General features: G+C 33.0%; 1 protein-coding gene across 2 annotated transcripts in view; it reads left to right on the top strand.

The window, feature by feature from the left end:
* The first annotated feature begins 15 nt into the window (after positions 1–15).
* The window catches only part of LOC143063516 (IQ calmodulin-binding motif-containing protein 1-like), a 31,264-nt gene continuing 12,818 nt past the window's right edge, over positions 16–18,461 (top strand). For both annotated transcript variants that reach the window (XM_076235716.1, XM_076235715.1), the window contains exons 1-4: positions 16–204; positions 806–968; positions 1,461–1,599; positions 2,494–2,593. In XM_076235716.1, the coding sequence (XP_076091831.1) occupies positions 96–204; positions 806–968; positions 1,461–1,599; positions 2,494–2,593 (511 nt within the window). In that variant the 5' untranslated portion in view covers positions 16–95. The remainder of the gene's footprint in view (positions 205–805; positions 969–1,460; positions 1,600–2,493; positions 2,594–18,461) is intronic.

The following is an 18,461-nucleotide window of genomic DNA, read 5'->3' as shown; positions in this document are numbered from 1 at the left end:
TAGATTTTAAAACGTAATGCTGATTCAGTCGCAAGCGCCAAAATGACCATGTAAACAACATTTTTGTGTGGCAAGTTTCAACTTATATTTTTAAAATGTCAAGACAGCCGAGTCCTACCAGAGATAAACGTGTTATCAATTTAGCATCTGAGGTAGCAGAGACACGAGACAGACGTATCCCAATTTTACTTCTGAGGCTGAAAGGTTATTATAGTCATTCAATTTTGATTTGAACAAGACCAGTCATGCTCAAATATATTACACAAAGATTTAAACCTACATATAGATATAAAAAAAAATCATTTCATAATCTTCCTCGAAATGAAGATAAATATCAATGTTATTGACTGGGAAATAAGAATTTAAAAAGACTATCCTTACTTCATTTTTTTGTACTTATCTGCTTATGATCTGTCTCAGTGTCCATATCTGTACTTGTGTATATGGAAACAAGACATTTCCACCATGGACCCAGTTCACAATTGGTCAATTCCAGTCTAATCGTTTCAGCCATGTACCAATTCTGGCATGTATAAAAAAAGTAGTTTCAGCCATGATTTCATTTTATACTTATACACTGTCTTATACCATAAACAATCATTGTATACATGTAAATAGAACAATTTGTGTTCTACGGATTGGAAACGTTTGGCCCCTTTTTGGCCTTGGTTGTTTTGGTCCATCATACAAATATGTTTTTCCCCCTAAAAGGTGGCCAAACATCTCAAAAGTGTAGAACACAAAATTAGCTAAAAATTTACATTTTATCATGTATATGTGTATATTTCAAACTTTATTTTATTAGAAATCCTCAGCACAGCTGTAGCTGGAAGCAAAGATGGTATGAGAATTAGGAAAGAAATATGGGAATACAATCTGTTGCAAGCCCTGGTTTTAGTTTTGAAACAAGACTTTTCCATTGTGGATGGAGAATGGCAAATTGCCGCTTCACTGGCTGCTATACTCAGGTATTAATCATTGTTAACTATATGTAATGAATTACATCAACTGTTTTCTGATAAAATTGAAAATGGAAATTGGGAAAGTGTTGAAGAGGCAAAAACCTGACCTAAGAGCAGAAAACAGCCCAAGGCCACCAATGAGTCTTCAGTGCAGCAGGAAAATCACCTGGTCCCAGAGTTGTTAATCAAATATATGTCATTATCATTTGCAATCATACCATATCTTCTTATTTTTATATGAGACACATGAGTACAAATTATACTTTAGTTTATAGTGACCATGGTGACAATAAGGCTTATTTCATTACATATATGATAAATAAATATAAACAAAGTACAACATTTACCCTTATCACATATTGAGCTAGCTGTTCAGTGTAGTTTTATGTAATATTGGTGTCAGATTTACTGATCTGAAGTTTACTTTTATCAAGGAATAGATAATGTTTAAGCAATTGTCTTAATTTAATTTACTTTTTCATAATTAACCATTTTTAGTCAAGTGTGTACAGGCCTAGATCTTCCTAGTGCAGAAGTAAAGAAGTTTGAGGATGAGGTGCTACTTGAATCTGTCAGCAATATGTTCTTAGTGACCAGGCGTATACAAGCAAGATATGCCAAGATTCCAGACAGAGCTGTAAGTATTGTAAATTCAGAAATTATTGTGTGCATTTTATTATTGTGATTTTATTATTTTATACTTAAATGCAATTTTAATTTTTAAGATTTTGAGAAAAATCCTGTTTAATTCATATAAAATATTTCAAAATGCAAGTTTAAATTATTGCGTTTACAACTATGTCACATTTTTTGCAATAATACAAACCTCTCAATAATTTCTGAATTTTCAGTAACATATTCTTATTGAACAATCATAATTCAGGGTTCTCACTAAGGCAAGTTCATGAGTCCTTGACTCATGAAAATCTGTCTGGACTCACCTTTTTCAAAACTTGTGAGTCCAAAAATGCATCAAGAATGAAATATTTTGTTTAAACTGTACACATGCATGTATATCATCATTATATAGCAAAAGTTTAAAAGTAATCTGAAATTAATGTCATTTAATTGCTCTATCAGGTCATATAGCAATATCCTCATGTTACTGTTGGACTTTTCAAGGGAAAATTGACAAGTCCCTGGAACATGTGGAATTGCCTTAAAATAATCTTAGTGAGAACCCTGTCATATGTAGACCAAATGAATTATTTGTTCTTAGTGACCAATCATATACAATATAAGATATGTCAAGATTCCAGACAGAGCTGTGAGAAACGTATATATCCTTAGTGACCCCAGATAAATGGTAGATCTGATAAATTAAACGTCATGGTTACTAGCTATAGTTGCATACTGGTTCGATAGATATTTTTCATGGCAACTTATATTTAATTTGGAATACAAGACATATAATACTTGGTGAGCAGACTGTACTTTTTTTTAATAGTTACAAATGTATGATTATGATAAATGGAGGAGATTTGCTGTTCTTGAAGTGGGATCTTAAGACTCCTTTTTTTTATATTTGTAGGGTCACATGAAGGAAAGAAATAAATTACTTGCATGTTACAGAGGTGTATTGGAATCTATTGTATATTTAGCCTCAGGACACACTAGTGTGCCAAAAAAAGGTAAATCTAAGAACTTAAGGAAATAAGATTGAGTGTATAGTCATATCAAACAATATTGAATTTGAATGCAGTAAGATCGAACGTTTTCTGTTCAATTAGACTTTAATGAACATTTTGTTTCTAATGCAATCCTTATGTAACAGTTTTTTCATTGGCTGAACTTTACTGCCAAATTCACAATGGGCCTCTTCACGGTTAGTTCAGCTATATTGGATAGGGTGCAGATTTTTTTGAAAGAGGGGGTTACAGTATGAAAGTATGGGAAATCTTATGCAAGTTTCCAAGCAAATGCTCTGTTTATACGATTTTCCCCGTATTTTTCACACCATTTTTACTTTCATTAGGAAAATCTGCCCCTTATCCAATATGGCCGGCCGCCGAACTAGCCGTGATGAGACCTGTTGACATGTCTGGTTCACCGTAATGAATTGCTGGAATCCACAAATGTTTAATTAATACAATGTAATAGAACATATTACAACACCTTAGTACCTTAAAAACACAATTTTCATGAGACATACATTGTATCCAAATCTTAGTCATACAAGTTAAGGGTTTGAAAGTTTTCATTTGAATGACATAATAGTAGATAGATAGATAATTTTATTAACCAATCATGGTGCCCAAAATTTAAGCTATACAATCAAATGAATTACAAAATAAAGCACAGAAAATGATTAGAATGTACCAAAGGCACTCATGAAGTTTTTTGTTATTGGAAAATGACGCAGTCATTGTTCCATAACTGCCGACCTGATTTCTCTGCCTACCGCGCTTGGTTTCGTATTTACTAATTTCAATACAAACTGGAATGTGCTTGTGTTCCTTATCATTATGCATGAGCATTGTGTAGTAATCAGCCAGGAACCAGTTTACAAACTAACTGGTTTCTGTTTGTATTCCACTACAGTCGAACAAAGTGTTGTAGTTTGACAGGAACCAGTCCAGAATTTTGTAAACTACAAAACGTAATCGGTTATTATCATTCCGTTTTGGTGTTTCATACCGACTTATATGGTTTGAATAAGCTTAAGACCCTTCAAACATTAATGTGATAGGTATATTAAAGACTGTTTTACAAAAGGATGAAACTGTTTTGCTTTAAAAGTCGTACTATAGTGATATATGTTATGTACGGATTTCCACTCTCACCGGTTAATTTCTTCTTTTACACGTGCTTTTGAAACTTCCTGTTTAAACAGAATACAGAATTAAACATCGCAAGTTTTAAAATTGTTTTTTGAGTGAATTAAACTTATTTTAACAATCACGAAGCGTTCGGGAATCATTTCAAGCAGTTTCTTCTTCTCTTTGATGATGGAAAATAGGTTTTCTCAAGAAAATACCGCAAACGATCGCAGAGGAATTGAAACGTACAAGTCAAGTCGGCACCTGGTTAAATTGGCTTCAAGTCAAATCGGCACCTATTTGACGTCAATTCGGCTTCCAATAATATTTATTATAATATTTTCTATTCAATTAATTAATAACTGTTACCAAGTACATAGTGAATATTAGGTAAACAACGAAACCAAAGTGAATATGTTGTTGTGTATAAAAGGGCTATTGGTACTTTACGGAACGGAACGGAACGGAACGGAACGGAAAAGAATTTCATTTAAGGTATCCAAAGGGGGCATTTATCAAAATTTCGAAAAATCTTTAAAACAAAACAAACTTTAAAATTTCTGTGTTTTACGGTTTTCCATATACAAATAACACAAATGTATACTAAATCTCATCTTCACAGGTGAAATGTGTAATAATGTATAACATCGGGAAATACTCTGTAGATGAATATGTCGGATTGTCCTGATAAATTATCATGAAATTAACGCATTTGCAAGTCATGCATTATGATATCTAGACTGACCTCACGTCGTCCTTGATTAGAGACAGTGATCAAGTTGAATCTGATTTAAACTTATTAATTTATTTTTCCGTTCCGTTCCGTTCCGCAAAGTACCAATTGCTCTGAGGAATTGGTATTTAACGGAAAAAACGGAAACAGACATCTTTAATGTAATTAAAGCTGTATGATAAAAAAAATTGTCTGACACCTCTTTTTGCATGAGTGGTATGTGTTTTAGATAGCATTTTCGACTTGATCAATAATAAAAAATTTAACACAAAGGCAGGTTACACAAAAAGTCTTTCGCCTTCCATCGGTAATTATATTTTAAAAAAGAGGCCTTCAACAGCCCGTTCCGACGATGATTAGAGACAGTGATCAAGTTGAATCTTTATTAAATCTTTTAATTTATTTTTCCGTTCCGTTCCGTTCCGCAAAGTACCAATTGCTCTGAGGAATTGGTATTTAACGGAAAAAACGGAAACAGACATCTTTAATGTAATAAAAGCAGTATGATAACAAAAATTGTCTGACACTCTTTTTGCATGAGTGGTATGTGTTTTAGATAGCATTTTCGACTTGATCAATAATAAAAAATTTAACACAGAGGCAGGTTACACAAAAAGTCTTTCTCCTTCCATCGGTAATTATATTTTTAAAAAGAGGCCTTCAACAGCCCGTTCCGACGATGATTAGAGACAGTGATCAAGTTGAATCTGATTTAAACTTTTTAATTTATTTTTCCGTTCCGTTCCGTTCCGCAAAGTACCAATTGCTCTGAGGAATTGGTATTTAACGGAAAAAACGGAAACAGACATCTTTAATGTAATAAAAGCAGTATGATAACAAAAATTGTCTGACACTCTTTTTGCATGAGTGGTATGTGTTTTAGATAGCATTTTCGACTTGATCAATAATAAAAAATTTAACACAGAGGCAGGTTACACAAAAAGTCTTTCTCCTTCCATCGGTAATTATATTTTTAAAAAGAGGCCTTCAACAGCCCGTTCCGACGATGATTAGAGACAGTGATCAAGTTGAATCTGATTTAAACTTTTTAATTTATTTTTCCGTTCCGTTCCGTTCCGCAAAGTACCAATTGCTCTGAGGAATTGGTATTTAACGGAAAAAACGGAAACAGACATCTTTAATGTAATTAAAGCAGTATGATAACAAAAATTGTCTGACACCTCTTTTTGCATGAGTGGTATGTGTTTTAGATAGCATTTTCGACTTGATCAATAATACAAAATTTAACACAAAGGCAGGTTACACAAAAAGTCTTTCTCCTTCCATCGGTAATTATATTTAAAAAAAGAGGCCTTCAACAGCCCGTTCCGACGATGATTAGAGACAGTGATCAAGTTGAATCTGATTTAAACTTTTTAATTTATTTTTCCGTTCCGTTCCGTTCCGCAAAGTACCAATTGCTCTGAGGAATTGGTATTTAACGGAAAAAACGGAAACAGACATCTTTAATGTAATTAAAGCTGTATGATAACAAAAATTGTCTGACACCTCTTTTTGCATGAGTGGTATGTGTTTTAGATAGCATTTTCGACTTGATCAATAATAAAAAATTTAACACAAAGGCAGGTTACACAAAAAGTCTTTCGCCTTCCATCGGTAATTATATTTTAAAAAAGAGGCCTTCAACAGCCCGTTCCGACGATGATTAGAGACAGTGATCAAGTTGAATCTTTATTAAATCTTTTAATTTATTTTTCCGTTCCGTTCCGTTCCGTTCCGCAAAGTACCAATTGCTCTGAGGAATTGGTATTTAACGGAAAAAACGGAAACAGACATCTTTAATGTAATAAAAGCAGTATGATAACAAAAATTGTCTGACACTCTTTTTGCATGAGTGGTATGTGTTTTAGATAGCATTTTCGACTTGATCAATAATAAAAAATTTAACAAAGAGGCAGGTTACACAAAAAGTCTTTCTCCTTCCATCGGTAATTATATTTTTAAAAAGAGGCCTTCAACAGCCCGTTCCGACGATGATTAGAGACAGTGATCAAGTTGAATCTGATTTAAACTTTTTAATTTATTTTTCCGTTCCGTTCCGTTCCGCAAAGTACCAATTGCTCTGAGGAATTGGTATTTAACGGAAAAAACGGAAACAGACATCTTTAATGTAATAAAAGCAGTATAATAACAAAAATTGTCTGACACTCTTTTTGCATGAGTGGTATGTGTTTTAGATAGCATTTTCGACTTGATCAATAATAAAAAATTTAACACAGAGGCAGGTTACACAAAAAGTCTTTCTCCTTCCATCGGTAATTATATTTTAAAAAAGAGGCCTTCAACAGCCCGTTCCGACGATGATTAGAGACAGTGATCAAGTTGAATCTGATTTAAACTTTTTAATTTATTTTTCCGTTCCGTTCCGTTCCGCAAAGTACCAATTGCTCTGAGGAATTGGTATTTAACGGAAAAAACGGAAACAGGCATCTTTAATGTAATTAAAGCAGTATGATAACAAAAATTGTCTGACACCTCTTTTTGCATGAGTGGTATGTGTTTTAGATAGCATTTTCGACTTGATCAATAATACAAAATTTAACACAAAAGCAGGTTACACAAAAAGTCTTTCTCCTTCCATCGGTAATTATATTTTAAAAAAGAGGCCTTCAACAGCCCGTTCCGACGATGATTAGAGACAGTGATCAAGTTGAATCTGATTTAAACTTTTTAATTTATTTTTCCGTTCCGTTCCGTTCCGCAAAGTACCAATTGCTCTGAGGAATTGGTATTTAACGGAAAAAACGGAAACAGACATCTTTAATGTAATTAAAGCAGTATGATAACAAAAATTGTCTGACACCTCTTTTTGCATGAGTGGTATGTGTTTTAGATAGCATTTTCGACTTGATCAATAATACAAAATTTAACACAAAGGCAGGTTACACAAAAAGTCTTTCTCCTTCCATCGGTAATTATATTTTAAAAAAGAGGCCTTCAACAGCCCGTTCCGACGATGATTAGAGACAGTGATCAAGTTGAATCTGATTTAAACTTTTTAATTTATTTTTCCGTTCCGTTCCGTTCCGCAAAGTACCAATTGCTCTGAGGAATTGGTATTTAACGGAAAAAACGGAAACAGACATCTTTAATGTAATTAAAGCAGTATGATAACAAAAATTGTCTGACACCTCTTTTTGCATGAGTGGTATGTGTTTTAGATAGCATTTTCGACTTGATCAATAATACAAAATTTAACACAAAGGCAGGTTACACAAAAAGTCTTTCTCCTTCCATCGGTAATTATATTTTAAAAAAGAGGCCTTCAACAGCCCGTTCCGACGATGATTAGAGACAGTGATCAAGTTGAATCTGATTTAAACTTTTTAATTTATTTTTCCGTTCCGTTCCGTTCCGCAAAGTACCAATTGCTCTGAGGAATTGGTATTTAACGGAATCAACGGAAACAGACATCTATAATGTAATAAAAGCAGTATGATAAAAACAAGTCAGACCCTTCTTTTTTGAATGAGTGGTAAGTGTTTTAGATAGAATTTCGACTGGATCAATATTTAAATAAACAGCTGCGCCATGAGCGCATGATACGCCCGTCGTCTTGTGAAAAAAACATTTTAATGTAAGTGCGGTTCTACCCACACATCAACCTATCTTAGAATGAAAATGACCTTTATTTTACACATGAGGAATGTCAGGGAATGAAACTGTACGTGTATTGCTTGGCCGCTCAAGTCCTCTTGATTTATAACGGATTAAGAAACAAATTGAAAACATGTAAGATTATTTGCAAAAGTAATTGCATACATTTAATTCACTGTCCGTGTCACTGCTAGTCATGATAGCCCTACGATACAAACATTTCACTAGATTTTTTCGGGACAAACTAACATGTAAATCAAAGAATTTCAAAGAAAACGTTGTCGGATAAGTCCGAAAATTAATAAGTGCGCTTAGACTAAGAATGTTTTAAGGGTTTTATCAAACGAAGTTATGGGAAAGAAAAGAACGAAAATAGAATGCTTTTTGATACACTCTTAAAATGACCCTTAATGCATTCTTTGTGTAATCGTAAACTATGACTTACGAAGACTTTAAGAGAAGTTTCTTGTTACCGCGGGCCCCTGTATCATGAAAACCTATCTTAAGTTTCATTTAAGAGAAAACGCGTCACAAGAAGATTACGATGGTGATAAGAGAGTATCTGCAATCCCCTCGTGGGTTATCTTAACAATTTAACGGCTATCTTAGTATACACTTACGATAACTAGTTAAGATAGCCCTATTATCGACTTCGAAGTAACCGTCTTTGATTTCTAAGAGAATATTAGTATTTGCGGCAAAATCGGTATTAAAACTAAAGTCGTCTACTGTATGTGTTTAAAAGAATGCTAAAAATATACTATGATTCGTTTTTTGTTGCAGACTCTACATCCACTGTCAAGTAAAGCCCTGTTTAATGCTCCTTTCTGGCATAGATAATAAACGAATATTCAAGTTAATAAATTCTATTCTTCAAAAACACATCTACATGGAATGGTAACAATAAATCAAGAGAACAAATCAACTAACATATCATACAAATACGGAATGCAATCCGCAATACGAAAAACCCCATAACTGGTTAAGGCGAGATAACTCTCTTAAAAGGATGTTATCTTTACCAAACGTCTTGACCATACCAAACTGACATATAACACCTGTTCATTGATAATTTGTATTATTCTATGTATTTTTTGTGATTTTGTCCCATGTACATTTTACTTCATAACTCTTTATTAACATAATGTTTGTAGATTTTTTTTACTGATATGTAATAATACGTATCAGTATTACCACCGTAGGTATAGTGTCCGGTTGAGATCGGGTTTTTTCGAGAGCGTCCAGTTTTTTTCGACAGATTATGACTAAAAATGTAAACAAACAGACATGTTTTCCTGTAACACGTAAAATAAATGCTTAAACTAAATTTACAAGATCAAACAAGTTAAGTAAGTATTTGTGATGAAAGGATGTTGCCAACCATACATACTTTGCAGTTAAAAAAGTTTGATTTGGCCTAATAATGCTTTTATGCCAAAATATAGAAAAAAGCAATTTCTATACACATACCAATGCAAATTTAAAAGAGCATGCACACATGATGTCTTTATATCCTTACATTTACATATGCTATAACAAAAGTTTTAGTTATTGTAATTAAAAGGCAATTTTAAGGGTATATTCATTTCCATCTGTTCAAGTTTTTTCGAGAGCAGTTCGGGTTTTTTCGAGAACAGTTCAGGTTTTTTCGAGAGATAAACCAATTTCTTACGGTTTAAAATGTGCTATTTAAGTACATTTGAGTTTAAAAACGAATGAAAAGTCATCGGTTCTTTCAAAGTTTATAACTAATGCATTACAGCAGTTTGATAATGTTGCATAAGCACATACATTTCATAAAAAAAACATAATTTATTTCTATATATTGTTGTATTGCATTATGAATTGCATGGACACCGGTATGCTTTATACCTATATTATTTGGATTAATCAAATCTACCTATGTCTATAGAAAAAAATGTTCACATCATGCATGATCACTGTATTCAAAGGACACTGGTTAACGTATGGTTAGATCAATCAAACATATTGCCATCCATGTTATTGAAATGACGGAACTAAGCTAGTGTACTGACTCGTCCGTAATTATTTCATGATGTTTCCGAAAGTTGACTTACATTTACTATCTTCTTTGTTACTTTCCCCTCTTTTGTAATTTCCCCTTATTTACATGCTCACGTTGATGATTCAGCATCATTTATTGATAAATCTGCCAGATTCCGGCACAGTGTACGTTTATAGCATATTGACAATTTGAAGAACTGTTTATTGTAAACATATATAACATGTATTGTGTTTTGATGACGTATAAAACGTTGGATAAATGACAATGATGACAAATATGCCACTTCACCAGATTATTTGTTTTATTGTTTCACAACCGTTTGTTATTACTTGTAAACACACAGATACAACATTTACACTATAAAAATGTTCTATAAACATTCAAATACCCTTTTTGGTAATTTTTGTATGATTCATAGCACCCCCCTCATTTCGTTATTTTTAAAGTATGGAAAGCAATTCGTGTCATAATTTGCATACATAATGTTTGATACTTGTCGAGTTTTCAACACATTAAAAGCTGAACACACCAGTTTTGACTCACAGTTATGTTACAAACTTGATATATTGTTAATACTTTTTATGTGAATGTATGGAACACAATTAGTGTCATAAGCCAACTTTGTATTTTTGTATGTTTTGGCAAATCTTTTTGATTGATAGGTTTTATATTGAGTTTTTATTTGTTCTTTCAGCTTTTTACCGTTTGATGTTCACGTTCAGTTTGGAGTTATACTTACCTGTCATCATTTGTAATCATTCATTGAACACCAGCATACCTTTGTTATTCATGCTACATTGTGTTCATAGAGTGGATTATATGACAATAAATAAAACGGTTATCTTTAATGAAGTCATTTATTTAATGCCCGCAAAGAATAGATGGGAGTCATTACAGCTAGCATGCTGATGTCCAGATAAACATATTGCATAGATCCAAATATACGTATATCGATATGGAATTTATGTGATTTAAAAAATCTACATTTTAGAGTGCCATGGATTTTAAGCTGAAACTATTCGTAATTTGAACAATCGTTTTGTGGGCACGGTCAAATTTGATTGATATTTAAGTACGCATTGCTTTTGCGCCAATTCTTAAAAGTTGTAGTTTTTCATTTGCGCCAAAAAATAAATATTGCTTCTGCGCCATTGTGCAGGTAAACTAATTAAAAAGTGAAAATATAGAAAATTTAAACAATATCTACGGACACACCAGCTGTCATCAGGAGATAGGAGAAAAAAAACCAGATTCAGTGGCGGATCCAGGGGGGGGGGGGGTTCCGGGGGTGCGCACCCCCCTTTATTTTTGCCGATCAATGCATTTGTATCGGGACATATGTTTTGCACCCCCCCCCTTTGCCCTGGGTTACCTGGGTTAGCACCCCCTCTTTCGAAAATTCCTGCATCCGCCCCTGCAGATTAAATACGGAATGCACCTCTAGAACCGAAATTTCCCGCTGATATTATAGTAAGACCTTTGCCTATAGGTTTTGTAACAGAACAGACTTTTAGTTTTTATAAATACTTTGATTAACAGCAGTTATTATTGTGGTTTTATGACTTTTAAGGAGTTACCATTTTTTTATAGTGCTTTGATAAATCCGAAAATGTTTTAACAATTTGCAAACATTTTTTTATTATAGTGTAAACCAGTGTTTAGTGCTCATATTTTTATGAAGATATATTTTAAACATATGTTTTAATATTTATGAGACCTTGTTTCTAATATAAAATTGAGAATGGAAATGGGGATCACTGTTTCTTATCATCTTCGGAAGGCCCCTTTTTTAATTTATAATTACCAATGGAAGTAGAAAGACCTTTTGTCTAACCTGTCTTTGTGTTATTTTTTATACGTCCGTCAATTTTGACGGGACGTATTATGGTAAACAAATGTCGAGTGTCCGTCCGTCCGTCCGTCCGTCCGTCTGTCCGTCTGTCTGGTGTAAACATGTCGCACCGTAACTTGAGAACGACTTATCCAAATTTTTTGAAACTTAACATAGTTGTTTCTTATGATGGTCAAATGATCTGTATACTTTTTTGTGAAAATAAGATTACAACTTTTTGAGTTATGGCACTTTGTAACTAAAACAGGGGTGTGTTTTTTTCACATGTCGCACCGTATCTCAAAAACGATTCTTGATTATGGCTTAAAACTTCAAAGGCTTCTTAGTTATATTAATCTTAATATATCTGTATACTTTTTGGTGATGATTCAAAATGTCATTTTTGAGTTATTGAGTATTTTGTAAAAAAAAAAAAAAGGGGGGGTTTACATGTCGCACCATATCTCAAAAACGATTTATGATTATTGCTTAAAACTTTACACACTTCTTTGTTATATTAATCTAAAGATCTGTATACTTTTTGGTGATGATTCATTTTTATATTTTCGAGTTATTGAGATTTTGTAAAAAAAGAGGTTTTTTTTCACATGTTGCGCTGTATCTCTATTGCTTAAAACTTAACAGGCTAATGTTGCGTCGGGTTTCCAAATACATCTTGTACAATCTTCCTATTGAGCGGGAATAAGGAATGAGTCAGGATATACTAAGCATGACATCCTGTACAACCCTGTGTTATTCAAAAAAGATTTATGTTTTTTCACAAGACGACGGGCGTATCATGCGCTCATGGCGCAGCTGTTTATTTAAATATTGATCCAGTCGAAATGCTATCTAAAACACTTACCACTCATTCAAAAAAGAAGGGTCTGACTTGTTTTTATCATACTGCTTTTATTACATTATAGATGTCTGTTTCCGTTGATTCCGTTAAATACCAATTCCTCAGAGCAATTGGTACTTTGCGGAACGGAACGGAACGGAAAAATAAATTTAAAAGTTTAAATCTGTTCAACTTGATCACTGTCTCTAATCATCGTCGGAACGGGCTGTTGAAGGCCTCTTTTTTAAAATATAATTACCGATGGAAGGAGAAAGACTTTTTGTGTAACCTGCCTTTGTGTTAATTTTTTTATTATTGATCAAGTCGAAAATGCTATCTAAAACACATACCACTCATGCAAAAAGAGGTGTCAGACATTTTTTTTTTATCATACAGCTTTAATTACATTAAAGATGTCTGTTTCCGTTTTTTCCGTTAAATACCAATTCCTCAGAGCAATTGGTACTTTGCGGAACGGAACGGAACGGAAAAATAAATTAAAAAGTTTAAATCAGATTCAACTTGATCACTGTCTCTAATCATCGTCGGAACGGGCTGTTGAAGGCCTCTTTTTTAAAATATAATTACCGATGGAAGGAGAAAGACTTTTTGTGTAACCTGCCTTTGTGTTAAATTTTGTATTATTGATCAAGTCGAAAATGCTATCTAAAACACATACCACTCATGCAAAAAGAGGTGTCAGACAATTTTTGTTATCATACTGCTTTAATTACATTAAAGATGTCTGTTTCCGTTTTTTCCGTTAAATACCAATTCCTCAGAGCAATTGGTACTTTGCGGAACGGAACGGAACGGAAAAATAAATTAAAAAGTTTAAATCAGATTCAACTTGATCACTGTCTCTAATCATCGTCGGAACGGGCTGTTGAAGGCCTCTTTTTTAAAATATAATTACCGATGGAAGGAGAAAGACTTTTTGTGTAACCTGCCTTTGTGTTAAATTTTGTATTATTGATCAAGTCGAAAATGCTATCTAAAACACATACCACTCATGCAAAAAGAGGTGTCAGACAATTTTTGTTATCATACTGCTTTAATTACATTAACGATGTCTGTTTCCGTTTTTTCCGTTAAATACCAATTCCTCAGAGCAATTGGTACTTTGTGGAACGGAACGGAACGGAAAAATAAATTAAAAAGTTTAAATCAGATTCAACTTGATCACTGTCTCTAATCATCGTCGGAACGGGCTGTTGAAGGCCTCTTTTTTAAAATATAATTACCGATGGAAGGAGAAAGACTTTTTGTGTAACCTGCCTCTGTGTTAAATTTTTTATTATTGATCAAGTCGAAAATGCTATCTAAAACACATACCACTCATGCAAAAAGAGTGTCAGACAATTTTTGTTATCATACTGCTTTTATAACATTAAAGATGTCTGTTTCCGTTTTTTCCGTTAAATACCAATTCCTCAGAGCAATTGGTACTTTGCGGAACGGAACGGAACGGAACGGAAAAATAAATTAAAAAGTTTAAATCAGATTCAACTTGATCACTGTCTCTAATCATCGTCGGAACGGGCTGTTGAAGGCCTCTTTTTTAAAATATAATTACCGATGGAAGGAGAAAGACTTTTTGTGTAACCTGCCTTTGTGTTAAATTTTTTATTATTGATCAAGTCGAAAATGCTATCTAAAACACATACCACTCATGCAAAAAGAGGTGTCAGACATTTTTTTTATCATACTGCTTTAATTACATTAAAGACATCTGTTTCCGTTTTTTCCGTTAAATACCAATTCCTCAGAGCAATTGGTACTTTGCGGAACGGAACGGAACGGAACGGAAAAATAAATTAAAAAGTTTAAATCAGATTCAACTTGATCACTGTCTCTAATCATCGTCGGAACGGGCTGTTGAAGGCCTCTTTTTTAAAATATAATTACCGATGGAAGGAGAAAGACTTTTTGTGTAACCTGCCTTTGTGTTAAATTTTGTATTATTGATCAAGTCGAAAATGCTATCTAAAACACATACCACTCATGCAAAAAGAGGTGTCAGACAATTTTTGTTATCATACTGCTTTAATTACATTAAAGTATCTGTTTCCGTTTTTTCCGTTAAATACCAATTCCTCAGAGCAATTGGTACTTTGCGGAACGGAACGGAATAGAAAAATAAATTAAAAAGTTTAAATCAGATTCAACTTGATCACTGTCTCTAATCATCGTCGGAACGGGCTGTTGAAGGCCTCTTTTTTAAAATGTAATTACCGATGGAAGGAGAAAGACTTTTTGTGTAACCTGCCTTTGTGTTAATTTTTTTATTATTGATCAAGTCGAAAATGCTATCTAAAACACATACCACTCATGCAAAAAGAGGTGTCAGACATTTTTTTTTATCATACTGCTTTAATTACATTATAGATGTCTGTTTCCGTTGATTCCGTTGAATACCAATTCCTCAGAGCAATTGGTACTTTGCGGAACGGAACGGAACGGAAAAATAAATTAAAAAGTTTAAATCAGATTCAACTTGATCACTGTCTCTAATCATCGTCGGAACGGGCTGTTGAAGGCCTCTTCTTTGTAATATAATTATCGATGGAAGGAGAAAGACTTTTTGTGTAACCTGCCTTTGTGTTAAATTTTTTATTATTGATCAAGTCGAAAATGCTATCTAAAACACATACCATTCATGCAAAAAGAGGTGCCAGACAATTTTTTTTTATCATACTGCTTTAATTACATTAAAGATGTCTGTTTCCGTTTTTTCCGTTAAATACCAATTCCTCAGAGCAATTGGTACTTTGCGGAACGGAAAAATAAATTAAAAAGTTTACATCAGATTCAACTTGATCACTGTCTCTAATCATCGTCGGAACGGGCTGTTGAAGGCCTCTTTTTTAAAATATAATTACCGATGGAAGGAGAAAGACTTTTTGTGTAACCTGCCTTTGTGTTACATTTTTTATTATTGATCAAGTCGAAAATGCTATCTAAAACACATACCACTCATGCAAAAAGAGGTGTCAGACAATTTTTTTTTATCATACTGCTTTAATTACATTAAAGATGTCTGTTTCCGTTTTTTCCGTTAAATACCAATTCCTCAGAGCAATTGGTACTTTGCGGAACGGAACGGAACGGAAAAATAAATTAAAAAGTTTAAATCAGATTCATTTTGATCACTGTCTCTAATCAAGGACGACGTGAGGTCAGTCTAGATATCATAATGCATGACTTGCAAATGCGTTAATTTCATGATAATTTATCAGGACAATCCGACATATTCATCTACAGAATATTTTCCGATGTTATACATTATTACACATTTCACCTGTGAAGATGAGATTAAGTATACATTTGTGTTATTTGTATATGGAAAACCGTAAAACACAGAAATTTTAAAGTTTGTTTTGTTTTAAAGATTTTTCGAAATTTTGATAAATGCCCCCTTTGGATACCTTAAATGAAATTCTTTTCCGTTCCGTTCCGTTCCGTTCCGTTCCGTAAAGTACCAATAGCCTATAAAAGTAAACAACGAAGCTATTGTTTTAACCATTAGACAATTATTAAAATTAAATGGAAAACTATGAGTCCCTTTCAATAAATCAAACTTTCATGCCAAATAATTAGCAAATTTAAGGTGTTTTTTTTTCAGTAATGTTTAAACAGCATTAAACAAACAATCCTGTAAAAGACTCAACTGGTTAAATAATGCATAAAAATATCCAATATCTCATGTATTAGTCCAAATAATAATGACGTCTGACAAGGCTATTTTATTTTTTTCTGGGACGCCTTCCTAAGACGTTCGTAGGAAGGCTTCCTAAGAAGGCGTCCCAGAAAAAAATTAACATAGCCTTGTGGTCATAGGAAGGTGTCCCAGAATAAAATTTAAAAAGCCTTGCCAGACGTAATAATTATTTTGACTACTCATATATATCATTAAAAATACACCAAAAAATTCATGTAGTTGAGAAAAATAAATACATACAAAATGTACATGAACATCCAAAAAAGTGAAAGTTAGTATTAACTCTTTTTGCTTTAAAAATTTACAACTGCATTTAAGTATTGAATGCTTTTTTTTTGTAAATTCATTGAGGTGTAAAAGCGTTGACCGAAGTACTTTTTGTATGAAGCGCGTAAGCGTAAGCGCTACATTCTAAAAATGTGCAAACAGTCAATGCTTTTGCAACCCTATGAGGTTACAAAAAGAAACATTCAATACTTATAATTACTTTTTTTAGCTAGGATCATGAAAACACGAATTTTATAACTTTTTTATTCAATTCATCTGTGCACTTTATTGTGGGACCACCTGTTATCATGAATGAAAAGTTTTATTGAGTGATGCAATTGCTTGAGGAATAACATGTGATGTGCAGTTAGTATTATAATGAAACATATATCAAATGTAATTATAACAAAATACATTACGTTGTAAGAGTTATCTCCCCAAACACTGTTTTTCTTGTGGCCACCTCTCCTTCGTAACCGTAAAAGATTTTATTTTACCAAATTGCTCGTTACATATTAAGGATAAGAATATTCGTTTGAACCATAGCTCTATGGGGACTCCATATGAGAGTTATTCCCCCTTTTTCATTTGATTCAAGCGATATGCATTTTCAACTGGTAAACCATAACTGATAGAGACCTAGGGTCTTCATGAGGTCATTGGTACTTAAAATGAAAATGAGGTCAATGTCAAAGGTCAAGGTCATATTATAAATTTTGATTTTGGCTTATTTTCACTTCTTTTCAAATACCGTATGACATTTTGACAAATAATTTTACATGTCCTTACTTGTATATTTTGGTTGAAAGGCTGCGCATACAATAAAAGGGAGTTTTTGTCCATCTTACATTTAAAATTACGCGTCAAGTGGTAGTACTCATTAACCAAACATATTAAAGACCTAGGATATTTTGATTCAAGGTCCATGGTTTGTGACCTTGAAATTGAGGTCAAGGTCATAGTTAATAGGACGTCATAAAGCCATAAGAAACTAACATTTTAAACTGATTTTTCATATTTCAATATAAAAATAGATCTTTTCTAGTGGAAAGACTTCAATTGTTCTCTGAACAATTTGTTTTTAATTTACTTCATATTTTGTGGGAGAAGGGGGTTCAGACTATGTGGTATCAGGTCTGTTTGCGCCCAATACACTTTCGCACCTCGCACGTTCACACCCAAGGTCCGTTCGCACTCTACTCATTCGCGCCCAATTTTAATTCAAATTCAAGTTGAATAATTGGAAAATCATGATTGTTGTTTTAAATTGCTTTGGTGTAAATACTGAATGTATTTATAGCTTGGTATAAGTAAAACATTGAAGATTTTAAAGGAAAACACAAAAGATAATTGTTTTTAAGCCCTTTGATCTGAAACAATAAAATATAGGAACCAAAATATACATGTAGCAATCCACTATTATAACCAAAACATGATAAAATTAAACACACAGAAAAAAAATTAGTCAGAATCTCACTTCATTATGAAAGAGGTCAATGAAACAAAGTATAGCAATACACTGACCAAAACATGATTAAGAGTTATTCAACGCTAAATAAAACGTTGACAAAATACCACTTTATTTAGAAAGGATTATTATTATCTTTAACAATACGCTATCCAAAACATGATTAAGATTTATTCAACACAAAAAAAAAATGCTGTCTCACTTTATTTTGAGACAATGACAACAATTATACTTA

The sequence above is a fragment of the Mytilus galloprovincialis genome, chromosome 2 (genome assembly GCF_965363235.1).
Source record: "Mytilus galloprovincialis chromosome 2, xbMytGall1.hap1.1, whole genome shotgun sequence".
Classification (NCBI taxonomy): Eukaryota; Metazoa; Mollusca; class Bivalvia; order Mytilida; family Mytilidae; genus Mytilus; species Mytilus galloprovincialis.
The sequence above is the reverse complement of the archived record's forward strand: the minus strand, read 5'-3'. Positions and strand labels throughout refer to the sequence as shown.